At 39.2% G+C, this 27,208-nt stretch overlaps 1 protein-coding gene across 10 annotated transcripts in view; it reads left to right on the forward strand.

Moving 5' to 3' along the window:
* MSRA (methionine sulfoxide reductase A) overlaps positions 1–27,208 on the forward strand; it is a 435,929-nt gene that overhangs the window by 277,730 nt on the left and 130,991 nt on the right. For 9 of the 10 annotated variants that reach the window (XM_045997943.1, XM_045997941.1, XM_045997939.1 and 6 more), the window contains one exon: positions 4,700–4,804. The exons of the other annotated variant lie outside the window; for it this stretch is intronic. In XM_045997943.1, the coding sequence (XP_045853899.1) occupies positions 4,700–4,804 (105 nt within the window). The remainder of the gene's footprint in view (positions 1–4,699; positions 4,805–27,208) is intronic. 10 annotated transcript variants of the gene reach the window in all.

Below are 27,208 nucleotides of genomic sequence, written 5' to 3' on the forward strand. Positions count from 1 at the left end.
ATTACCCAATCTGTGATTTCCCATCAGAGCCACTGCCTATGTGACATTTGCTGTCACTCAGTGGCTTCAGGGGTCTACATTGTGGTCATGGAATGAGATCTTCATTGGTTGACTCTTCACTAGGTCCCACTCCTTAGTGGTTGTGGAATGTTGTGTGAGAAAACCTGTGGAGAGGACTTAACTGCCTCATCTTCAAAAGGGGGACCACATTTCTCTTGTAAAATGGTTGTGAGAGATATTTGTGCGCTCGTGTTTATAGCAGCATTCCATTTACAGTAGCCGAAAGGTAGGAGCAACCCAAATGTCCACTCACAGATGAATGGATAAACCAAATGTGGTCTGTCCACACACTGGAATATTACTCAACCTTAAAGAGGAGGGAAATTCTGACACACGCTATAACATGGGTGAACCCTGAGGACGTTATGCTGAGTGAAAAACACCATATGATTCCACCTTTGTGAAGTACCCACAGTGGTCAAATTCACAGAGGCGGAAGTGGAATGGTGGTCGCCTAGGGTTGGGGGTAGGAGAGAAATGAGGACTGTGTGTTCGACGGAGGCAGTTTCAGTTTGGCAGGATGAAAATGTTCTGGAGAGGGGTGGTGTGATGGTACACAACAGTGTGAAGGTACTTAATGCCACCAAACCATGTGCTTAAAGATGGTTAACATGGTACATTTTGTTATGTGTATTTTCCACAATAGAAAAAAATTAGGAAGAAAATTTGTTGTGCGCATGAAAAAACATCAAATAGATAAAGTGGCTGCCATTTTGTCAGACTTCAGTGAATGCTAACAGTTTTTACTAGGGCTAGGACATTGCATTTTAATGGTTACATGAGACTTCATCATGTGGTTATCCCATACTTGGTTTCCTTTTTTATTTGACTTCTGGATTCCTTATAGTACTCTGCTATTATAGAAATGATGGATTGAATTTTTTTTTTTTTTTTTTTTTTTTTTGCACATACATCTCTTTTCCATTATTTGGAGTTGTATCTTTGAGATAGATTTTCTGGGTCTCTTAGAGAAGGCAAGTTAATTTTATTCTTTGTGGCTCTTGATATATATGCCTGTGGGGTTGGAAAGGGCACGGTTGTTTATGCTGTCACCAGCCAAGTAAGGGTGCCAATGTTACAGTCTCCTCATCAGCACTAGATACGTTTTTAAGCAGTTTTACAAAATGTAATAAGAGATGGTACGCTCATGTTTCAATATGCCTTTATTGCTTTTATCACTAGAAATGTTGAACACTTTTCAATCAAATTTATTTCTTCCTGTGTGCACTGCCTGTTTACATCTTTTGCCTAGATTTCTAGTGTGGGTTCTATGCTTTTCTTATCAAATACATTTGTCATGCTTGTTATGTATTGTTGCTATTGTTAATATTTAGAGGGTTTAATTCTTATGTATTTAATCATTCATTTAAGCATTTCAAAATACAAAATAATGAGATTTTGAAGTGGGATCAAAAGTGGCTTTACGGGTGCCTGGGTGGCTCGGTGGTTTGGGCCTCTGCCTTCGGCTCGGGTCGTGATCTCGGGGTCCTGGGATCAAGTCCCGCATCAGGCTCTCTGCTTGAGGGGGAGCCTGCTTCCTCCTCTCTCTTCCTGCCTCTCTGCCTACGTGTAATCTCTCTGTCAAATAAACAAAAAATAAAAATCTTTTTTAAAAAAGTGGTTTTACAATAACATGATTGTTATACTTAATGTATCTTCTTCCCTTCTTCTCCCATAATTCTTTTTATATCTGTGAGTATAAAATCGGTTTGTTGGCTTCCTTCTATGGCTGTAGTCTTTGAATTAAAATTATGTAAAATGGGGGTGCCTGGGTGGCTCTCTGCCTTCGGCTCAGGTCATGATCCCAGGGTCCTGGGATCGAGCCCTGCATCAGGCTCTCTGCTCAGTGGGGAGCCTGCTTCCTCCTCTCTCTCTCTCTCTCTCTGCCTTACTTGTGATCTGTCAAATAAATGAATAAAATCTTTAAAAAAAATAAAATTATGTAAAATGACCAATTCATTAAAAATATGAATGACCCAATATAAAAATGATATAAAACTTAGAGCAAATAAATTAAAATAAATACACATGCCTTTTTTTTTTTTACCTTACTAATAATTAAACTCATTGAAAATAAAATGATAGGACACTATTGTCCTACTATAAATTGGTAAGAGTTAAAAAAAATTGTAATAGGGCGCCTTGGTGGCTCAGTGGGTTAAAGCCTCTGCCTTCAGCTCAGGTCATGATCCCAGGGTCCTGGGATCGAGCCCCACATCGGGCTCTCTGCTCAGCAGGGAGCCTGCTTCCCCCTCTCTCTGCCTCTCTGTCTACTTGTGATCTCTCTCTCTCTGCTCTCTGTCAAATAAATAAATAAAATCTTTAAAAAAAAATTGTAATAGTGACTGAGACTGGCCCTGAAACACGCTGCCAATGGGGAGGGAAAATTGGGTCAACTTTACCGAATAGCAGCTAAGCAGTAAATAGTAAGAAACTTAAAAATGTTTGTAAGCATTGGTTTAGAAATCCCACTTATGTAACTGTGGCTTGAGGCAATCTTGGAAATGTGGAAAGATCTTTACACCAATAGATAAAAATAGGATTCAGTCTAAACCCCCAGTGACAGGGGATGATTGAATAATAGTACAACCATCTTTGGAGTGTTACATAGTCATTATAAGTGGCATTTCCTAAAAATTCCAGTGATATGGGAAAATACAATATGCTGGGAAGTTGAAAAAAGTGATGCCATGCTTGGAGTAAAGCAAATTGTGAGTGGTGCAGTTGTGCGTGTGTGTGTGCGTGTGCATGTCTATGAGCACATGTGCACTCGTGTGTATCTGGTATCTTTCAGAAAGAGATGTGTAAAATATAATCATAGTACTTATTGTATGTGGTCAGAATATAATATGTAATTTTTCCTTTCTTTTTTTATATTGCTGTACATTTTTAAGCTTCATATTGTTTGCAAATTTTTATTTTTACAGTCAGAAATTAAATGTGAGAAAAAAGATGAAAGATAATGAATAGATCTTTTTTCCTTTTCTGGATTAATGTTCACTTTGCTTTCTTTGCTTTGTTTATTGGACAGAATCCTGGACAAAAAAACCAGAAGTTTCTTAGGTTATCGTTCAGGAATTCACTGGCTCCATGTGACCTCGGGTAAATGTAACTTCTAGGTGTCTCAGTTTTTCCCTCAGTAAAATCACTGTGAGGATTAAAGTGAGATCACCAACCTATGGGCAAACCCTTTTGCCAACCAAGGTGAAGTTCAAGGGATTCCCAAACCACTGTGCGGTCTGATCATTTAGTATTCACAGAAATCACTGAGAACAGTTATCCTCAGGGTTACAGTTGATTACAGGGAGAGGATACAAATCAAAATCAGCCAAATGGAGAAATGCATAGAGCAGAGTCTGGAAGGGTTCCAGTGCCAAGTTTCTGTGTTGTCTCCCATGCAGTCAGGATATGCTGCCCTCCTGACATCCCTTTGTGACAATATGCAGAGTATTGTCAACCAGGAAGCTCCCCCATGCTTTGATGTTCAGAATTATTATTTGGGCTTCATTATATATGCATGATTGATGATTGTCTACATGGTTTAACTCAGTCTTTAGGTCAGCTGATTCTGCATTACTCAAAACCCCCAGTCTCAGCACATGGTTGGTCTGTCTGGCATGGCCAGCCCTAACCCTAACACTGTTGGGTGTGGCCATCTGGATCCTGAGATTCCAAGGGGCTAGCTTTCACCCTAAGACTGTTGCTGTGGCCAGCCTCACCTTAAAGAAGGATATTCCTATCAGGTATGATGCAGATTATCTTCCAGAGACCAAGGCAGAGAAAGGCCAGATATCTCTTAGGGCAAAGTTAAATTCTTTACTGCATGTAAGGTGCCCAGAAAGAGATGGAAAACAAATTTAAATAGAGAGATGATATGTATGGAGGGTTCTATTATTTACTATATCCTAACACTGTGAAATAAGGAAGGGCATGAATTCCAGAGGTACAAGGGCTACTACAAACACCCACTTTCCTGATCTCCAGAACCCTGGGACCACCTCTGAAAATGGACACGCTAACACAGATACCTTCGCTGCGGTCAAGACGAAATAGGCTGAGAAAAGCCTTGCCCCCCACTGGGTATGTGAACCTGACCTCTTGCCCCTGTATTAAGGGCACAGAGAATATGTCCCTCCGTTAACGAATCGATCTGATGTGAACGCGGTAGAAGGCTGTTTGTCCCAGGTTTCTTGATGTGGCACCACGTCACCCTGTAGTGCAGCTGTGCTTACTGCATATCGCGGGCAGTGATAATAAAAATAAATTGGCGCATTCCCCTCACCGAGTTTCAAGCCTTGAGCACTATGTCAGATTGGATCCATAAGGTTTCATAAGGGTGAGATAAAAAAAAAATGAAAACCCGAGTTTGTTTTCTCGTGAAATTAAAGAAAAAAATAGAGCCCAATGATGAGAAGTCATCACCCTCAGGAAGCTTGCCGGAGGACAACTGTGTGCGTTTATGGAGACAGAACCAGCGACAGACTTGCTATGAAATCGTTAGCTAACGTACTGTTAGGCTCCCACCCTTGCTGCGGAGGGAAGAACGTGAGCCCTTGTCTGGTGGTTCTGTGGAAACAGACGACTTGTAGTAGATTGGTGTTGTCAGTAAATTTGGGTTGTACATTCTGTTTCTTTCAAGGAAAAACTGGCCACGCAGAAGTAGTCCGAGTGGTATACCAGCCAGAACGCATCAGCTTTGAGGAACTGCTCAAGGTCTTCTGGGAGAATCATGACCCGACCCAAGGTAGATGAGTGAGCCAGTATTTAATTATCTTACTAATTACAGCTGGGATAATTAGTGTTTGAGCTGCATGGAAGAGATGAACCTTGAAATCACACAGGAGCTCAAGAATATGATTGCAGACATTTATTGACGGAGGAGAGGAGGGGCTGGGGAGCAAATGGGGGAGAGAATAAAGGCACAGCCACAGTCTGCACTCCTCCCCCCTTTACAGCTGTCAGGGGTGGGAAAATTCCCACAGAGAAAGACGCCAGACAATAGAGATTCGTTCACCTTTGATTATTGCATTATTCCTCCTTAATGCAGTCTTTTGTCTACAAAATTAAAGTGTCTTTCTAGCAGCTCCAAAGTTTTCCTGATTTATGGTTCTTTTATTTCCCTGAATTTAGCCTTTCTCATCTTTTGACGTTATCAGGATTTTTTTTTTAAATGTCTGTGGGTGATTTAAAAAAAAAAAAAGAACATAAAGGTAAAATGCAGTAGTCAGTGGGTCCACAATGCTTGGATTATTTAAATATTTCATTTGTCTTCTTTGGAATTGGTGATATTAATATATCTGGGCTATAAACAACGGTGGCCAGAAATTTTATTTGAATGCACACACAAGCAAAATTCCCTGTTGGCAAATATCATTTGTAATATTCAATAATGAAGCAATTTCCAGATTTCATCCTAACAGCCTTACAAGCACTGCCTTGCCAATATGATGATCTGATATTATGAGGCTTATGAACTGAAAAGTCCATATAATAGATGTGATTTTCACAAACCCTGTTCATTTAGCAATCAGTCTGTTTAACAAAAATATTTTCCCTTTCGTGTCAGGTTTTTGTGTAGCGGGTATGCTGTGTTGGCTGTTTCTGAGAAGGGGATGAGCTTTTCCAAATGTGCATTGTGTTTTGTGGTGGAATTTTAATACGACCCTGGCAGTACAGGGTCTTGAGTTCTGGTTCTAAGTACCACCCAGTGCCTGGGTGATTTGCTAGAGGGCAAAGGTCAGAGGTAAGGCAAGAGTAGCAAAATGATAAAGGAGCCAGGGTAATGCAGGTTCAGGATCCAGGCAAATCCATCAGAGTGGGTGAAGGCCTAGGAAGGGTGCCAGGAGCAGGCATTCCTGGTTTGGCATGGGGTGTAGAGTGGGGGGATGAGTTTGGGGGGGGTGTAGAGTGGAGGGATGAATTTCTAGCAGGAGAGTGGTGAGGTATGGGGTAGGGAGGTAGAGAACTGGTAGGGTAAGAATACTATAGTCAGAAGGTTCAGATTCACCCTGGTTTGGACTCTTGGACCTGGCCTATCATATGTGAAAGGCAGGCCTAACAAACTTAGGGTTGTCTCAGCAGGAAGCTCTGACAGTGAGCATCATAAATAAGAGTGATGATGGCTAAGAACTCATGCTGGTGAGCCTTTGATCCAGGTGGAGTAGCCATTTGGCTCCCAAAGCCAAAGGTCAGGGCGGGATGCTCAGTGTTTCAGAGTTCTCAGTGGAGATACACATTAGGAGCCCAGGACAGCCTGAAGTCATGTAGGAATCAGGCTCCCCGCAGGCTCACAAGGTTGGGTATATGGCCTTTGACTTGGCCAACCATAGTGTCATGTCCTGATACAATCACTTTATGTCTAGCCCTGGCAAAATTTCAAAAAGGGTGAAGTCTGTCATGCATTTCTCTCTCCTTCCTTCTCTTAACTTCTTTCCTATTTTATCCCATCTTTACTAGCACACCTCAGTTAACTATGTCACTAGTCCTGGCCCCTAAATCTTATGGGGAGTTCTACTTTTTAAAAAAATCTTAAAGAAACCTCTTGTTCTCTCTATCCCATTATCAAATTTGTCTCCACTGTGCCTCAGTTCTCTTTGAAATTCTTGGCTTATTGTGTGTATTATTTGCTAATAACAAAGTACCACACATTGGGTGGCTTAAACAACAGAAATTTATTTTCTCACAGTTCAAGAGGCTAGAAGTCTGAGATGAAGACTTTGGCAGGATTGGATTTTTCTGAGGACTCTCTCCTTGGCTTGTAGATGTTCATGTTCTCCCTGGGTCCTGTTCACATGGTCTTTCCTCCATGTATATCTTTGTCCTAATCTCCTCCTCCTATAAAAATGCCAGCTAGATTGGATTAGAGCCCACCCAAATAACCTGATTTAATTTTAACCTTCTCTTTTTAAAAGATTTATTTATTTCTTTTTTTATTTGTCAGAGAGAGAGCTAGCAAACAGGGAGAGTGACAGACAGAGGGAGAAGCAGGCTCTCCACTGAGGAAAGAGCCTGATGTGGGACTCGATCCCAAGACCCTGGGATCAATGATCTGAGCTGAAGGCAGACACTTAGCCAACTGAGCCACCCAGGTGTCCCTTAATTTAAAGACTCTATCTCCAAGTAAGATTATTTTTTTTTTCTCTTTCCATTTTATTTATTTTTTCAGCGTAACAGTATTCATTCTTTTTGCACAACACCCAGTGCTCCATGCAAAACGTGCCCTCCCCATTACCCACCACCTGTTCCCCCAACCTCTCACCCCTGACCCTTCAAAACCCTCAGGTTGCCCCAACCTCCCACCCCTGACCCTTCAAAACCCTCAGGTTGTTTTTCAGAGTCCATAGTCTCTTATGGTTCGCCTCCCCTCCCCAATGTCCATAGCCCCCTCCCCCTCTCCCAATCCCACCTCCCCCCAGCAACCCCCAGTTTGTTTTGTGAGATTAAGAGTCATTTATGGTTTGTCTCCCTCCCAATCCCATCTTGTTTCATTTATTCTTCTCCTATCCCCCTACCCCCCCATGTTGCTTCTCCATGTCCTCATATCAGGGAGATCATATGATAGTTGTCTTTCTCCGATTGACTTATTTCACTAAGCATGATATGCTCTAGTTCCATCCATGTCGTCGCAAATGGCAAGATTTCATTTCTTTTGATGGCTGCATAGTATTCCATTGTGTATATATACCACATCTTCTTTATCCATTCATCTGTTGATGGACATCTAGGTTCTTTCCATAGTCTGGCTATTGTAGACATTGCTGCTATAAACATTCGGGTACACGTGCCCCTTCGGATCACTATGTTTGTATCTTTAGGGTAAATACCCAGTAGTGCAATTGCTGGGTCATAGGGTAGTTCTATTTTCAACATTTTGAGGAACCTCCATGCTGTTTTCCAGAGTGGTTGCACCAGCTTGCATTCCCACCAACAGTGGAGGAGGGTTCCCCTTTCTCCACATCCTCTCCAGCATCTGTCATTTCCTGACTTGTTAATTTTAGCCATTCTGACTGGTGTGAGGTGATATCTCATTGTGGTTTTGATTTGTATTTCCCTGATGCCGAGTGACGTGGAGCACTTTTTCATGTGTCTGTTGGCCATCTGGATGTCTTCTTTGCAGAAATGTCTGTTCATGTCCTCTGCCCATTTCTTGATTGGATTGTTTGTTCTTTGGGTGTTGAGTTTGCTAAGTTCCTTATAGATTTTGGATACTAGCCCTTTATCTGATATGTCGTTTGCAAATATCTTCTCCCATTCTGTCAGTTGTCTTTTGGTTTTGTTCACTGTTTCCTTTGCTGTGCACAAGCTTTTGATCTTGATGAAATCCCAATTATATTCTGAGGTACTAAAAGGGCTTCAACATATCAATTTGGAGAAAATATAGTTCAGCCCATAATACTATCCAATAAAGTAATAGCTTAGTATACTATTCTTCCAGAGGTATTTTGATTCTAACAGAGGGTTTGTAGACTGATAGACAGGAAGAGACTTTAGAGGTCATCTGATTAATCTTCAGCTTCAATTCTATAAGCCAAAAGATGAAATTGCTGCTGATGGTGTTCACAGACAATAGGATTTGATTGTTCAATGACATATGTTTAACCCTGATATTTTAGACAAATTATGCGTGTAGAGGAAGAATTTTTTTTTTACCCTTGTATAGGTCTGTTTTTACTTAGAATAGTGCTTGATGCAGTATATATATTCACAGATATTAAATCACAAGATATCTGATCTTCCACATTATTACTAGGATTACTTTTGTTGGAGAGTTTAGTGTAATGGGCTATGGAAAAATCTTTTTCTGCATTCCAAAGTTTACCATGATACTTCTAGAAATAGGGTGAAATAAGTAATCATATGACCCAGGCCTGGCCAATCACAGTATCTGTTTCTGTTGACAACAGTGTTTGTTTCAAGGCATGGGTATGTGACCCAAGCAGGACAATATGGAGTCCTTCCCTGGGACTGTCATATGAGAGAAAAAGGTGTTCTCCCTTTTCTGGGGCTGCCAAGGTGGAGGTGTTCTGTATGTGGAAAGAGCTTGTCCACAGGAGAAACAAGGGAGGAAGTTTAGCAGACACACTGAAAAATGAGAGATGAGAATAGAGAATCTTTCGGAGACTGAGGACCTCTCAGTTATGAGAACTACTAGGTACCTACCCTTCTCCATCTTTTTTAACTGAAGCTAGTTTGTTGGGTTTCTATTACTTGAAACAACAATAAAAATCCTTGCTAATCCACTCATTCAACTTAATCATTGTACTTATTATATCACACATATTATTATACATGTTATTACATGTATTTATTAGTTAAACCATGTTCATTTGGCTCTGTAAATCAGAGGTCTAAAGCCTTTTGGTTAATAAATTTATCACTGACTCAGACATGGAGTGGAGGAAATAAAGATTATTTCCTCAAGACCGGTTGGTGGTTTGATTAGGGGGTTCCTTCATAATTCAGAATTAAGAATTGGGGCTTGAGATTCAGGATATATGGCCTGTTACATATCAGATCATCTCAATATTTCTAAACTGTTATGAAAGACAGTCAGTCATTAATGACACTGATCTTATGTCTCCTCTGCTTGCCAGGCACTGTGTTAGGTCATGCTGAATCACCAAGTTGTCTGTAAAAAGTAGCAATATCCAGCCCCTTGCTAATGCACAGAGAAAGTCTATTTCTGTAGGAAGAAAATAGTTTAATCCAAATGTACTGAGATCAAATGAGCCTTCAGATAAATGTGTATAAGACCAACACACTAACCTGAAATCATTAAAACAAGTATATGGTAACACTGGAAATTTAAAAGCAAAAACATCAGTTCAGAACTCCAGAGCCAATGAATTTAATATTACTAGGGAACCCTGAAGGTCCAAAACATGTAGTCACACGTAATTTTTCTGAGGTAAGAATTTGAAGCCCACTCCCTGAAGAATGGGCATGAAGTGGGAGATAGTTGGGATGCAATTGAACATGGCCATCTGAACACAGCTTCTAACTTCTCTACTTGAAGTCGCCTGATGGTTCCTGTCAGTTTTCTTAGTATTCAGTGGCCCAGAAAAGAGACTACCCACTAGAACAGATGAAGGAAGTACAGGCACATAAGACTGACTGGTCTTCCTCGGTGGACATTTCAGAAGACAGCAGGACATTGGATTTGGTGGAGACTCTCGTCGGTGAAGCAATAACCTACTCTTGGATGTTGTCAGAAGCATGAGTGATTCTTAACACTGCATAAGGGATACTCTTGCCTATGTCAGAGTTGCTTATAAACAAAAACACAAAACTGGAGTCAGTTTGAGAAGTTATTGACCTTCGATGTGAGGATTTGCTCAGAAAACTGACGAGTCTCAATAGAAACATTTCAAGGGAAATGTATTTTAATTAGCATATTGAAAGATTTAGTACTTTGTAGAGTCATTAAACATTTGAAGGGGTCGCTTTTTTTTTTTTTTTAGTTATGATTCACTTTGTTTTGTGAGAGAAGCAATACCTTAGAATGATATTTGCAAATGTGGGGACTCTTGCTAATGTTCAGGATTTGCTGTGGTAGAAATAGCAAGAATTTCAGCTTTAAGTCCCCTTGCAGTTCAATTAGATCTTCAATTAGATTAGGCAGAGAAATCCTGCAGTCTTTGACTGCCTCAAGGTGCTATAGGAGCTCTATTGGTACCTGCCCTAATGGCAAGGCAGAAATTCCCCCAGTCTGCCATTTGGAAGGGAGCAAAGCTGGTAAGAGAGCTGTCAGAAAATGTAGACCTTTAAAGATACTTCACAGCCAATAGACAATGAGTCCTAAGAGAGTTCTACCCAATGGATTAGCTTCAGGTGAAGTAACAGACCTAATAGCGTTGTCATAGATTTGGCCAGTAATTGGAATAGTTTTTTCTCTTAATTTACCAGTTACCACAAAACCTCTGTTTTTCTGAAGCTCTCAGATACCACTGTTTAAGCTAATATGTCCTGTTGTACTCATGGGACAAATATGACTCCTCCAGGCTCCTAAGGATAGATTAGAACATGCTCTTCCCTGACCACGTGGAGTCCAGACTCCCCAGTCTCCAGACAACATGGCAGAGCCTGAGACTTAGGAGATTTGGGTTCTGGGCCCACCTTACCCTTTCCCAACTGTGTGACCTTGGCCAAGACACTTACTCAATCTGAGCTGTTTTCTCATCGCCCAAAAGGCAGATGCCTATACTGCATACGTCATAAGAATTAAGTGAAATAATGTGAAAATAACTTGACAATGGTCAAGCATCATGCAAGTGCCAGGCTTCTCAATACAACAGTTTCAATGAGCTTATTGAGTTATTTTTTCTTAAAGATTTTATTTCTTTATTTGACAGAGATCACAAGTAGACAAAGAGGGAGGCAGAGAGAGGTGGGGGGAAGCAGGCTCCCCGCTGAGCAGAGAACCCAATGTGGCGCTCGATCCCAGCACCCTGAGATCATGACCTGAGCCAAAGGCAGAAGCTTAACCCACTGAGCCACCAGGTGCTCCAATTATTGAGTTATTTTTATATCCTTGATTTCTGTGGGAAAGTATTTACCTTCTACCTATAAAAGTGTGGGTTTTCTGGCCACAAGCTTTCTTGGGTCTTTCCTGTTAGTTGGAAAGGTTTCAGCATTTTTGATGTTGCCATTTTGTGATGGAGTGGCTGCTGGGGGACTAGGTAGTGGTAGTTATGAGGGTGACGGACAGGTGGCTCCTTAACTTTGCCGCTGACATAGTCATCCAAAAAACCAGATCAGATCCCAGCCACTCATGCTTGATCTGTATTCCTCTGCCTAGCACCCTCTCTGTGTGAATTTACACCATTTCAGTCCTGTTCCTGCATGAAGATACAGGGCACAGGCCCATAACTTGGGCTAAGCCGCAAGGACGCAAACACACAATGTTGAGAGATTTCAGCTTTGTCTCACTTGATACAAGTCTAACTTCTCAACTTGTTTTACTCTCCTTAACCCTGGGAAAAGGGAGAGCAACATTTTTCAAGCACCTCTTATGGCTAGTCTTAGTGATAGTTGCTTTAAATTTATAATTTCATTTAATCTTTACAGCAGCCTTATAAAGTGGGGTTCATTGTAACCCCATCAACAGAAGAGAGGAAATAAGGTTCCAAAAGTTTGGCAGTCTTGCTTGATATTGATGGCAGTAATTGGACCCAGCTCTGTCTAAAACTCAAGGCTGTTTTCTTTCCCTGAACCAAGGGGGGTCAAACTTCTGACTAGGAGGACCTCTTCTAAGCACAAATAATTTTATGGATCCCCCATGTGATACAGTTGTGTTCTTCGTAATCCTTTTAAAGCAAATATATTAAGATGCCACTATGAGTTTAATTACACTTTAAGTTGAATGCTTATTTTATTAACCACCACAATGTCATGTACCTCTGGAAAATGGAAATGTTCATACACACAAAGCATTCTACAGACTCTAGGCTACGCCTGCTGCATGGTTGGATTTGTGGACCTCTTGTAGTAGCTCCAGGCCTTCTCAGGGGACTGTGGCTACAGATGGGGGACTCTTCCAGAGTACTCCTGAAGGTGCAACGGCCTTTCTGAAGATGCCTGCTGGCTGAGACTGCTGGTTGACCCTAGTGTCAATTCCCCCACTTCTGTAGGATTGGAATTTTAACGGATTTGTAGCCACCAGTAAAGACTAAATTTCTCAGACTCCTTATGGTCAAGTATGGCCACGTGTCAGAGTTCTGAATACCAGGGCATGAGTAGAGGTGATGGTGTACAACTTCTGGGTTCTATGTACTTAGAGCAAGGAGTTTTCTCTTTCCCTTCCCCCGCTCAAGTTGCCTGTAGAGGTAGTGGTGAGCCAGTTTGGACCAGAGGGATGGAGGCCTCACACTTATAATGAAGAAGCTACAAGCTAGAAGCTTCCAGAGTTACCATCCCAGGCTAAACTCAGTGCAAAAGCTATCTTCTGTAACCTACTGTTATTTGGTTCAGTTAGGGATTTTTGTTGTTGTTGTTTTTCCTTTTCTACAACAGCTGAACCTATATCCTTACTAAAATAGTCTTCCACTAGAAGCTGGTGATGAACTCCCAGTCACTCTTCTGAAGATCTTAATTAAAATGTTTCCTTAATTAAAGCATCTTTAATCAAATCTATCAAGAGTATGGACCCTGGGGTTAGAGAAGATATGGCTTTAACTGGATCTGCTGTGAACTAGCTACGTGACCTGGGAAAGTTATGGCACCTCATTGAGTCTCATCCCTCTATCTTCACTCGAGTGCTTGGGTCTGAGCTGTCGCTCTCACTCATCTGACTGCTACGGTAGCCTCCTGACTGGCCTGTCTTGCCCTTTCTGAATCCACTCTCCATAATGACCTGTTCTCATCATGACACATCATGACATATAACGACGTAGATCCCTGTCCTGCTTAAAGCATTTTGCTGGTTGTCCATTTTGGGTGGGGGGTTTAACATACAGACCCTTTACAATGGCCAGCCTGACTGCTTGGCACTCTCTTGTGCAACCTCAGCTTCTGCGCCCCACTTTATAGCACATCTGCTGCTGTGCCCTCCTTCACTCCATTCCTGGAAGACACACATGCTTTCTTGCCTGGGGCCTTGCACCTACTGCTCAGTCAGCCTGCAGCTCAAGCCATGACTGGCTCCTTCCTTCCTTTCCTTCAGCTTCAAGCATTGTGTCTTCAGAGAGGTCTTCCCTGACCACTGCCCTCCAACAAAAATAGTACCCCCAGCCCTGGGAGTGAATGATATAGATTCAGCTATTGTAGAGAAGGAAAAAAAATGTCTTGAAAGTGAGGTTCCCATAAAATATTTTGTCTAGAACATATGAATGAAACCTCTACTGCTCCATCTGCCAAATAGTTCCTACCACACAAATGTGTGTCGGGATGTATGAGGGAATGTAGTCTGTTGTGTGAGGCCAGTGCTGAGCAGAGCAAGCAGCCATAGATAATAGCCACCAGACTCATCCTGTCTCTGTAAGAGCCAGGTCATCAATTTCTGTTTGTCTTGCTCCTTCTGGAACCCTAGTATCCCTTCACTTTTTCTCTATCATCTTCTCCCAGCTCATGTTCTGAATATCTTTGATCTTTTCCTGTGCTTGGTTCATATCCTTGATCCTCAGTCAACTTCTCAGCACCACTTCTCCTCCCACTCTCAGCCTTCACCTCTCACAGTGAGTCCCCAGTTGTCCTCAGAAAGCTTTGTCTGACTTTCCCCAGTGGGCTACATGATCTGTGGTGTTGGGTTTTATGGGGCCCGAAGACCACACACCCTGAGCCTGCAGCCTTAGCCTTCAGTGTCACGAGTAGGGGATTAATAGGGCTCTTTGGCCGAGAGTTGAAATGAAAAACTCCCCCACCTCCACCAAGGATTCTCTTCCATTCAGTGCCCTTGGGCTCCACATCTCCCCACCCCATATGTCCCAGCATACTCACCATGAAGTATTGCTTTATGTGGGTTATTCCCAAGAAGTCTCTGAGAATTGGTGGTGGGCTTGCTCCATTCCTTCTTCAGGTTTGCTTCCTAGCCTCTTTCCAGGTGTGTGGTAAAGAAGCAAGCCCCCTCACGCTGTCTCCTGGGAAACATTGATTGGAGAGAGAAAAAGTCTTATTTCCTTCCGTTTCTCATCAGGTTGGCAATTACGTGCTGGTGTTCATATATTTGAACTTGCCAAATTAATATCTGAACTTCGTTGTGCTGACCCTCTTAAGTTAGTTTTTTTTAAATAAGTCACCACTTTTGAAGGACTATCCTTTTTTTAGACCATGTACAAGGAATCTATCATCTGCAAATAATTAGACAGTGGGAATTATATTGTATTGCTAATGAGCAGATGTGCATACTTATAGTGGAAGAACAGCTGCACACATATAAAATGCAAAAACGACGCAAACCCAGCATTATGAATTCTGAAAGGGATCTCATTCTTTTAAGAATTTCAGAAACAGAAAAAAATGAAACAAAGCATTTAACTGATATTTTTCTTTATTAATTGTTCTTTCAGTGGCACTTTTCCTTGCATAACATTATCAGACATGTACATACTATCTTCGCTCTTTGCAAATGCACTATTTGCACTTTCAAATCCCTCTCTCATATAATATTATAGAGTATTTATATTTAACATTTTTCCTTTGCCTTTATAGTTCTGTAAGGATCTGGTGCCTCCAACTTGAATGAGAGACTCTTACTGGGTGCTTTTTTCTGAACTGGACATTGTGCTAGGCATTTGAATGCGTGTGATCCCAATCTGTGAGTCGGTGGTCTTAGGCCCATTTTACAGATGAATCAACAGGCCCAGAGAGGTGAAGTGATTTGTTACAAGCCAGTTATTGTTTGTGAGAGAGCTGGGATTTGGACCTAAGGCTTACTTAGTTCCAAACCTTGTGCTCTTTCCATTGTGTGGTACACAGTCCCACACTGTTAAACATTGTTATACGATGCTTTCAGCCGTTAGAAAACACAACACACTATAACTGAAAACAGCAGTACATTATCCAGTGAGAAGTTTCTGTCCTCATGAGCTCCTTGGAATGTCCATTACAATTTTATAACTCTGTCAAGCATATTGCAAGATGAAGAGTTCAAATAGTCTGGCTTTTGAAAATTTTTAGCCATGAAGAATTCCACATATTTTAGATAGGAATGGTTAGGTCACTTAAAATTAGAGTTTAGTTAAAGAAGTTCCTAAAAGAGTTCTTATAGGGCATCAAAACTTATGGGGCATAGTGAAATCAATTCCAGTTTCCTAAAGGAAGTTAGAAATTACTGTGAACTATCCAGTAATTAGAATACTACACGTCAAAACTTATAGGGCATAGTTAAAGCAGTTCCTAAAACAGACAGACAGACAGACAGACACACACACACACACACACACACACACACACACACACACACACACATTTATTTATTTGAGAGAAAGAAAGAAAGAACATGTTGGGGTGAGGGGCAGAGAGGGAGGGAGAAGCAGACTGAGCAGGGAGCCTGAGGCCATATAGGGCTTATCCCAGGATCCTGGGATTATGACCTGAGCCTAAGGCAGACACTTAACTGACTGAGCCACCTAGGCTCTCCAAAGGGAAATAAAGAGCCTTGATTAATATATTAGAAGAAGAGAAATACTGAGCTAAGTATCCATCTCAAGAACTTAGAAAATCAACAACAAAATAAACCAAACAGTGAAGAAGATAGGAATAATAAAGACCAGAAATAAATTAGTGGAGAGTAAACAAGTAGTACAGAAGATTAATAATGCCAAATGTTGGTATTTCAAAATGGCTAATAAAATTGACATTTGTGTATTACGGACATTGCTGTGACCAAAACTGACATTTTGGTAAGCTGATCAAGAAAAAAGTGAGAAGGTGCAAATACCCAACATCAGGGATAAAAAATGGGATATCATGACATATGAGCAACTTTCTGTCAATAAATTTGAAAGTTAGATTAATTCCTTAAAAATCTAACTTAAAACTGAATAGACCTATAGTCATTAAGAAATGGAATCAGTATTTAAAAAGCTTCTCATTACAAAAATCACTAAGTTCAGATGGCTTCATTGATGAATTCTACCAATGTTTAAGGAAAAAAAAATTATTGCAATCTTCCACACAATCTTCTAGAGATTAAAGAATGATGGAATTCATCTTATGATTTTTGCATAGCCTTGATACCAAAACCTTATGGTATGAGAAAAGAAAATTATAGCTCAGTCTTACTCATGCACATATATACAGAAATCTTAAAGTATTAGCAAACTGAATGTAGTAATATATACAGAGCATGTATATATCATGACCAGTTACATTCCTTCAAGTAATGCAGAGTTGGTTTAGCATTTTAACATCAACAGATATAATTTACCACATTAATGTAGTAAAAGGAATAAAGCATATAATTATGATGTGGTTAAGCTTCAGTGAGCCTAGGTCTCTGAAGGGCTCATGAAACAAAACTGTTCTGAATGCCTTTTTAATAATTGGACATCACATGATCAAGAAATAAACTTGTAGTAAGTTGTCACTGGAATTTTGGGGTTTATTTATTTACCAGGAGTTGGTATGTTGAGGTAGACTGCTACCAAAAACTTTTTAAAAAGTGTGGCATTAGCTTTGTGGTTGAGGAGCTGGAAGATACAATATCCAGTCTTGCTTATGGTCTGGGAAGATTTCACTTCTCTCCAATTATCTTACAAATTCCATGTACACCCAAGTGAATGAATTCGAACAGTTTTTGTTGCTACTTCGTGCATCTTCAAAGCTGATTCGGATGTTTACATGGAAGTGCAAAGTTCTAGAAAAGCAAAGATGCTTTTGATAAGGATAAGAGGATGGAAGAACTTCTGCATACCAAGATCTATTATAAAGCAACAATTACTAAAACAGTATGAAGTTGATGTAGGGAACACATGACTAGGCCATTGCAATGGAATGGAAAGTCCAGAAACAGACCCACACATACGCAGACATGACAGATGACACACTTGGCATTTCACTGAGCAGTGCAAGCACGACTTTTTAATAAATAGTGGTAAGATGATTTGGGTTTTCATATGGGAAAATGTTAAATTGGATTTCTACCTTGTGCCATACACAAAAGTCAACACTGAGTTGGTTAAAGAGCTAACTGAAAGCAAAACTACAAAACTTCAAAGTTTTGTAATGTCATTATCATATCACCTTGGGTTTGAGAAACATTTCCTTTTTTTGTTTAAGTTTTTTTTTTTTATTCCATTTAGTTAACATATAGGGTAGTATTAGTTTCAGGTGCAGAATTTAATGATTCATCACTTACTTACAACACCTGCTCATCACAATGAGTGCCCTCCTTTATTCCCATCACATATTTAACTCATCCCTCTGCCTGCTTCCCCTCCAGCAACCCTCAGTTTGTTCTCTATAGTTAAGAGTCTGTTTTATGTTTGCCTTCCTTTCTTTTTTTCCTTCTCTGTGTTCATCTCCTTTGTTTCTTAAGTTCCACATATGAGTGAAATCATATAGTAATTATCTTTCTCTGATTGACTTATTTTGCTTAGCATAATACATTCTAGCTCCATCCATGTTGTTGCAAATGGCAAGAGTTCATTCTTTTTTAATGGCTGAGTAATATTCCACTGTAGATATCTACCACAACTTCTTTATCCATTCATCATTTGATAGGCATTTGGGCTCTTTCATAATTTGGCTATTGTTGATAATGCTGCTATAAATATCAGGGTGCGTGTCCCTCCAAATCAGTATTTTTTTATACTTTGGGTAAATACCTAGTAGTGCAATTGCTGAGTTAGAGGGTAGTTCTATTTTTAACTTTTTCAGGAACCTCCATACTGTTTTCCAGAGTGGCTGTACCAGTTTGCATTCCCATCAGCAGTATAAGAGGTTCCCCTCTAGCCATATCCTTACCCACATCTGTTGTTTCCTGTGTTGTTAATTTTAGCCATTCTGACAGGTGTGAGTTGATATCTCTTTGCAGTTTTTAAAAAAAGTAACTAATTAATTAATTAATTTTATTAACATATAATGTATTATTTGTTTCAGTGGTACAGGTCTGTGATTCACCAGTCTTACACAACTGACAGCGCTCAACATAGCACATACCCTGCCCAGTGTCCCATCACCACACCCCATCCCCTCCACCCTCCTCTACTCTAGCATCTCTCAGTTTGTTTCCTGAGATTAAGAGTCCTTTATGGTTTGTCTCCCTCTCTGGTTTTGTCTTGTTTCATTTTTTTCCTCTCTTACCCTATGATCATCTGCCTTGTTTCTCAAATCCTACATATCAATGAGATCATATGACAATTGTCTTTCTGTGATTGACTTATTCTACTTAGCATAATACCTTCTAGTTCCAATCACATTGTTTCAAATGACAAGATTTCATTTTTGATGGCTGCAAATATTCCTCTGTGTGTGTGTGTGTGTGTGTGTGTATGTGTATTACATCTTCTTTATCCATTCATCTGTCAGTAGACATCTAGGCTGTTTCCATAATTTGGCTGTTGTGGACATTGCTGCTAACCCCAAGAACTGGGGTTCTTGTGTCCCTTCAGATCACTACATTTGTATCATTGAGGTAAATACCCAGTATTGCCGGGTTGTTGGGTACTCTATTTTTAACTTTTTGAGGAACCTCCATACTGTTTTCCAGAGTGGCTGCACCAGCTCGCTTTCCCACCAACAGTGTAGGAGGGTTCCCCTTTCTCTGCATCCTTGCCAACAGTTGTCATTCCCTGACTTGTTGATTTTAGCCATTCTGACTGTGTGAGGTGGTATCTCATTGTGGTTTTGATTTGTGTTTCCCTGATGCCAAGTGATGTTGAGCACTTTTTCATGTGTCTGTTGGCCATTTGAATGTCTTCTTTGCAGAAATGTCTGTTCATGTCTTCTGCCCATTTCTTGACTTGATTATTTGTTCTTTGGGTGTTGAGTTTGATAAGTTCTTTATAGATTTTGGATACTAGCCTTTTATCTATATGTCATTTGCAAATATCTTTTCCCATTCTGTTGGTTGTTTGGTTTTGTTGACTGTTTACTTTGCTGTACAAAAGCTTTTTATCTTGATGAAGTCCCAGTAGCTCATTTTTGTCCTTGCTTCCCTTGCCTTTGGTGATGTTGTTGTTAATTTTAGCCATTCTGACAGGTATGAGATGATATCTCATTGCAGTTTTGATTTGTATTTCCCTGCTGATGAGTAATGTTAAGCATCTTTTCATATGTCTGTTAGCCATCTGTATGTCTTTGGAAAATGTCTATTCATGCCTTCTGCCTATTTCTTTCCTGGATTATTTTTGGGTGTTGAGTCTGATAAGTTCTGTTTAGATTTTGGATACTAACCCTTTGTCATTGACATCATTTGCAAGTATCTTCTCCCATTCAAAAGGTTGTCTTTTAGTTTTGTTTATTGTTTCCTTTGCTGTGCAGAAGCTTTTTATCTTGATGAAGTCCTAATAAATGAGAGGTGGTTCAAGATGGTGGCATAGGAAAATCTTGCAATCACCTCCCATAGACACACCAAATATACAGTTACTTATGGAGAAATTCCCTCTTAAAAGAACCTGAGACCTAGCTAAATAGCTACATCACAATAAGGGATCAAAAGGCCACAATAAGATGTGTAGGAAAGGCAGAGTCTTGCCCAAAAGCCTACCTTTGGTGTAGTGACCTGCCATTGAGAGAGGTCTCACAAATATGGAACTCCTCCATGAGGAACAAGAGGCTTATGCCTCACCTGAGGCATGCACTGGAGAGATGAGATACCAGAAATTCTGGCTTTCAAAACTAGTAGGGCTTACATCTAGGAGAACCACAGGGTTGTAGGGAAAGGCAAAAAATACACAATGTGAAAAGGTTAGTCTCTTCAATAAATGATTTTGGGAAAACTGGACAGCCACATGCAAAAGAATAAAACTGTGTTGTACCATGTACAAAAATTAACTTGAACTGGATTAACAACATGAATATAAGACTAGAAACTATATAACTCCTAGAAGTAACATAGGCAGTAAGCTCCTTGATATCACTCTTGGCAATATTTTTTTGGGTCTGATTCCGAGTTGTGGTGACAAATACAATAAAAAACAAATGGGATTACATCAAACTAAAAGGCTTCTGCACAGTGAAGGAAGTTATCAACAAAACAAAAAGGCAACCTACTGAATGGGAAAAGGTATTTGTAAGTCATATATATGATAAGGTATTACTATCCAAGATATATAAAAAGCTCATAAAACTCAATAATGACAAAAACAAAATCAGAATTAAAAATGGGCAGATGATTTGAATAGACATTTTCCCAAAGAAGGCATACAGATGGCCAACAGGCCCATGAAAAATTGCTTGACATCACTAACTGTCAGAGAAATGCAAATCAGAACCACAATGAGATACCATCTCACACTTGTCAGAATGGCTATTATCAAAAGGATAAGAAATAACAAGAGTTGGTGAGATGTGTAGAAAAGGAAACCCTTGAGCACTGTTGGTGGGAATGTAAATTGGTACAGCCACTATGGGAAACAGTATGAAGGTTCCCCCCCAAACTAAAAATACAACTACCATATAATTCATCATTTCCACTTGTGGGTATTTATTTAAAGGAAATGAAAACACTAATTTGAAAAGTATATGTACCCCTTTGTTTATATGTAACATTATTTACAATAGCCAAGATGTAGAAACAACATGAGCATCCATCAAGGGATGGATGGATAAAGAAGATGTGGCGTAAATATATAATGGAATACTACTAAGCCATAAAAAGGAGTGAAATCTTGCTATTTGCAATATGGACGGACCCTGAGGTTACTGTGTTAGGTGATACAAATCAGACAACAACAGACAAATATCATATGATTTAACTTACATGTACAATCTAACAAAACAAATGAACGAAGAAAACAAAACAAAATCAAACTTAAACTCATGCATACAGAGAGTATCTTGCTGGTTATGAGAGGGGTGGGGAGTGGGTATGGGAAAATTGAATGAAAGAGATGAAGGGGTTTAAAGGTCCAGTTATGAAATAAGTCCTGGGGATGTAATGTAAAGCATGGTGACTATAGCCAATAATACTATCTTTGCAAATTTGATAGTTGCTTGGAAAGTTCACATCACAGGAAAATACTTTTTTCTAACTCTGTCGGGTGAATGATGGGAATTTGACTTATTGTGGTGATCATTTCACAATGCATACAGAAGTTGAATCCTGTTGTACACTGGAAACTTCTATATGTCAATTATACTTCAGTTAAGAAAATCATGTAGAAAATGTAAGAACAGAGAAGTTATATTTGCAGGATATAGAATTAGATCTAAAAATATTTCCAATAGATTTTTTTATTACAATAAAATTAACACACGGTGTTATATTAACCTCAGGTATACAATATAAGGATTCAGCGGCCCTATACATTTCTCAGTGCTCTTCATCATAAGTGTACTCTTAATCCCTTTTATCTATTTTCCCCATCCCCTCACCCACAACCCCTGCCCAGCAACCTTCAGTTCTCTTTATTTAAGAGTATGTCTTTTTGTTGAAGTTTCATGTATAAGTGAAATCATATGATAGTTGTCTCTTTCTGATTGACTTATTTCACTTAGAATTATACCCTCTAGGTCTACCTATGTTGTTGGAAATGGCAAGATTACATTTCTTTTTTATGGCTGAGTAATATTCCTGTGTGTGGGGTGTGTGTGTGTGTGTGTATCACATGGATATTATGAAACAATGAAAATGAAGAAAATAGAAGATCTCATGTGGAAAATTAAGTGAAAGACTAAAATAGCAGTATAATTTCATTTATGTATATTTCAAATATGGGCAAAATTAAACTATGTCTTTTCTAGGTGTGCCTATGCACCAAGGAAATTATTGTCACAAAAATCATGGAATGTTTATGGCTAGAAAGAGGGAGGGTCCCCAGAAGGGACCCATGGAAGGCTTTTGAGGATAATGGCAGTGATGTATTTCTTGACATGAGTGGTGGTTATATGAGTGTTCACTTTATGGGAAATATTTTAACATTATATATAATATACTAATATTAATGTGAACACTCTAATAAGCTGTGCATTTGTTTTATGTACTTTTGTAAATTTATGTACCTTTCTGTAATTAGATCTAAGATTACAAAGATTAATATGTTAATTGCTACTTCTGCTAAAAAACAATGTCCATGAGCAATGCCCATGAACAATGTCTGTCCTGAAGGTCTAGCTTTGTGAATATGTGTGCACATGGGTGCTCAGTACTGGTTCAGATGTAAACATCTTAAAAATCTCATGTATATGCTTAATGTTCTGTAGTGGAGTACTTTGATTGTCTCATCGCTATGAAATTTTAAGACTTGGACAGGAAAGGGTGACATATAAATTTTAATATTCTGGAAGTTTTATACATTTTTATGATAATTTGAACATTTCAAGACTCATTATTTGGTTTAACTTGGGAGTTAATAGCATAAATGGATATGGAGTTCCAGGCATTCTAAGATACAATAATTTAAAACGTTTCCTCTTGCCAGTCATAAATAGAATTTCCCTTTTATAGTAGCAAAATCTATACTAAGCTGACTTTTTACCTCTCAGGAAGAAATCACTACATCTTTTCAAAATAATTTATTTATGATTATGGAAGTAATGTTTCCTCATTATTGAAAATGAAAATCTTCCTTTTAGGTACAAAGTGAATAGGTACCTCTGTTATATAGCAATATCATGGTATCCCTCGTGAAATGCATTGCATTAAAAAAATAGAAAGAATATTGTAAAAATGATAGGGAACACAGGGTATTTCCTTTTAGAAGAGAGCCACTTAATATCATTTTCTCTATATCCTACTTCATTTTTAAAATATACTTAAATGATATATTATTTACAAATTGGGATAGTAGTGACCAAGACATGGACTTTGGAGTTAGCTATTTCCATATCCAACATTGGGTTGGGTCAATACTAAACCTCTCTCTGGATATCTGTCTTATCTTCTGAAAAATGGTTTTGATAATAATACTTCAGGTCCTAGGGGAATTGGATGAATAATATAAGTAAAATATAATGGCACATAGTAAAGGCTCTAGGATCATTAGATATTTTATTGATCACCTGATTCAAATAATAATTGCATTTATAGTCAAGATATTTTAATAGGCACATATGTTTGTAATTATAACTAACTGGGAGAACTGGATATCTTATGTGTAATATTCAGACATGAGAAATGAAAAGGACCAGTTAGTTTTTCTTAACTGATATGGCTTACATTCTTGTTAGGCAGAGGTTGAAATGGGCCTTTGGAGTTCTATTAAATCTGGATTGGCCAGTTTCATAGTGAATCATTGTCATAGTTCCTCCACCCCAATATTTCTTCCTCAGAGTTATTTTCACATTACATAGGAAGAGAAGAAAAGAGGTATTGAAGAGGTAAATAGTATGTATCTCTGTCTTCCTCCTTCAGTCCCTTCCTCCCACCTTCCTTTCCTCCCTTCCCCCTCCCTCTCTCCCTCCCTCCCCCTTCCTTCCTCCCTCCCTTTCCTTCCCTTCTTCCTCCCTCCCTTCCCCTCCCTTCCCCCTCCTTCCTCTCCCTTCCCTCCTCTCCTCTCCTCTCCCCTTCCCTTGCATGTAAAGGCCAGGTATGCTAGGAAGCATCATGTGGATGATGAAAGAAGGGTGATGATAAGAAGAGCTGTCTATCACTGTGAGGGAGGCAGACTCATCCACCTTTTGGAGGACCTCAGGGACCTGTGATGTTTTCCCCATGGAGACCCCATTTAGCCATATGCTAAGGAGAGTTGAGTGTAAGGAAGAAATTTGAGTCCCTGGGGACCATGGAGCCTACATTAGCAGCTTTCACTTATTTTAAGTGAAAAAGAAATATAATCCTATTTTGTTTAAGTCACTATTATTTTTGTTCTCTGTTAAACTGATTGCAGTTCCTAATTGGTACGGTGGGACCATACTAACTTTTGAGAGATACAAGATTTTCTGAGAGGTATGAAAAGATGCTGTAATCAACAGTAAGCACATTATGATGACAGCTTTAATGCTGCTTTTTTCCCTGCCCAAACTATTAAATCTTTTTGCAATTGTATACATGTTGGTTTCAATTTCTGCTTATTCATTTAAAGATTGTAATATCTTCTTCCCTTCCTTGTAGACTTTCAATGTGTAACTTAAAATACTGTTTTACTGAAAAACTTTTAAAAAATGGTCTTGTGTTCTCTAATGCAAATCTTTGAAGGAAAGGAAGGAAGCAAGAAAGAAGCAAGGAAGGAAAGAAGGGAGAAACGGCACTGGTAACCACTGAAATTAGTGCATATAAAAGAAAATATGAATACCAAAGACCTGTGATTCTCTTTAATAACTATTGGTTTTCACATCCTAAAGTTTTCACTTCATGTGTTGCTTCATTTAGCGGCCTTGAAAAAGGAGGTTTCATAAGTGATAATATCAAAAGATGTTGCTCATTAATATATAGCAGTGGGTCTCATGTGGGGGCAGTTTGGGATATTTGGCAGTGTATAGAGTCATTTTTGGTTGTCACAACTGAGTGGATGCTGCTGGCAACAGTGGATAAAATCTGGGGATGTGTTACACATCCTGCAATGCCTAGGACAGCCCCTCACTGCAAAGAATTACCTGTTCCTGATGTCAATAGTGCCAAGGCAAAGCAACCCTGACAAAGAGTCCTTGGTAGTCAAACTTCTATTTTAAGTTTAGTTGCCCAGGAAGGTCTTTAAAAACACCTGGGTTTCATTTTTAGCATATTAATTGATTTCTTAACATTTCTTTCCTACTTTAAAATTGGCCAAGAACTCTTGCCTTCTTCAAATGATCTAGATAACAGTTTCCCTTGCTGATAGTTTATCATCTCCTGGTATGAAAAAGAGGGACTGAAAGTTTATGCTTGACCGAAATCACATGAAGTCCAAATTTCAGTGTAATGTCCTGGGCTTCCTTGATTAAATATTCATATTTATATTCTAAATCCCCCGGATTTTTAAAAAATATTTTACTTATTTGTTGAGAGAGAGAACATGAGAGGGGGGAGGTCAGAGGGAAAAGCAGACCCTCTGCTGAGTAGGGAGCCCAATATGGGACTTGATCCAAGGACTCCAGGATCATGAACTTAACCGAAGGCAGTTGCTTAACCAACTGAGCCACCCAGGCGTCCCTCCCCTGGATTGTTTGAAGGAAATTTTGCTTTACTTGCCTTCACTTTGCTTTTCAAAAGGATCTGCCTTTAGTGACTACTGATATGAAGAATAGCTGATAAATGTATTGGCTTTTTTAAAGTTTAAAGGGATGATAATTAAGTCAAAGCTGTAAGTCTAGCATAAGAATTATGAAATTGAATGTGTTTTCATAGGAGGGACTTGCAGATGTCTGTCAGTTTTCAGCATTATGTTTACTTTATTCTGAAAATGCAAAAATCTGGAAAGTAATGCCCTTAGGCTTTGTACAAGGAAGAGGAGAGAAATATTAGGCTTGTAGATCTGGAAGCAATAATAAGATTATGTAGTTAAATGATCCACTATTACAAGGAACTACCAATTAGTTTATTTGATATATATGGCTAGAAACAACCCAGAAGCACTTATTAAGCAACACTGAATTAGGTCTCTGCAGAAGATCTAGGTATTCATCCTGGCTTTATCATCACACACCTTGAGGTATTGCGTTTAGATCAGGGTGGAAGCTGTGGAAAGGGAGAGATTAGTGAAAGATTTTACAGAAAACAAAGGTAAAGTTAAGTGACTGCCTTAACTTAACTGGCTTAAGGTATAAAAGAGGCTCAAATGAAACATGGATTACTACAAGATTGAAAGCTTGGGTTGCTAGGAGAATGATATGTCAGTTGATAGAGATGAGAAAGGTAGGGGCAATGAAAGATAATAAGGTCAGTTGAGAACTGAGGGGTGACGGAGCCTACGTATGTGTCTAACAGAAATGTGGTTCTACACAATTGAAATCTGAGAGAGAATTTGGATCACAAATTTAGATTTGTAAGTTCTTAGCATAAAAAGGGGAGATTCCATTGGAGGGTACATGGAAGAGAGGGCAATGGCAAAAGACCCAACCTATGAACAACTGTTGTAAAAATGATGGGGGGCAAAAATAGAAAAAAAATAGAAAAAATAGAAAAGCAAATAGATAGAAACAGTTGGTCAAGAAACAGTTGAAGTCTTAGGCAAAGTGTAGTGTTACAAGGCCAAGGGGAAAAACATTTAAGGAAGGAAGGTACTGTTAACACTGAGGGAGCAGGGATTAAGAATGAAGACAAAAGGGTAAAACACAGAGAAAATTAATTTGTTGATTAATGATGGGAATTTAAAAATATTTGTCACCATTTAGATGCCATTTATTTATATTTTAATTTGAATTATTTTACTGAAATAAATTTACAGAGTCCATTTGTTAACAGAATACTAACACAAAACAAAATGTACGAAAAACTTCACTCGAACCCAAGGGAATTTTTCAGCCTAGCTATCCGTGCCTCCATGCCCATTCTGTCAACTTTAAATGACCTTTTAAACTTAGGGTTGGAAGATATTTAGCCCAAAGACTTCTTTTTTTTTTTTTTAAGATTTTATTTATTTATTTGACAGCGAGAGAGAGAGATCACAAGTAGGCAGAGAGGCAGGCAGAG

This window comes from Meles meles, chromosome 2, assembly GCF_922984935.1.
Source record: "Meles meles chromosome 2, mMelMel3.1 paternal haplotype, whole genome shotgun sequence".
Classification (NCBI taxonomy): Eukaryota; Metazoa; Chordata; class Mammalia; order Carnivora; family Mustelidae; genus Meles; species Meles meles.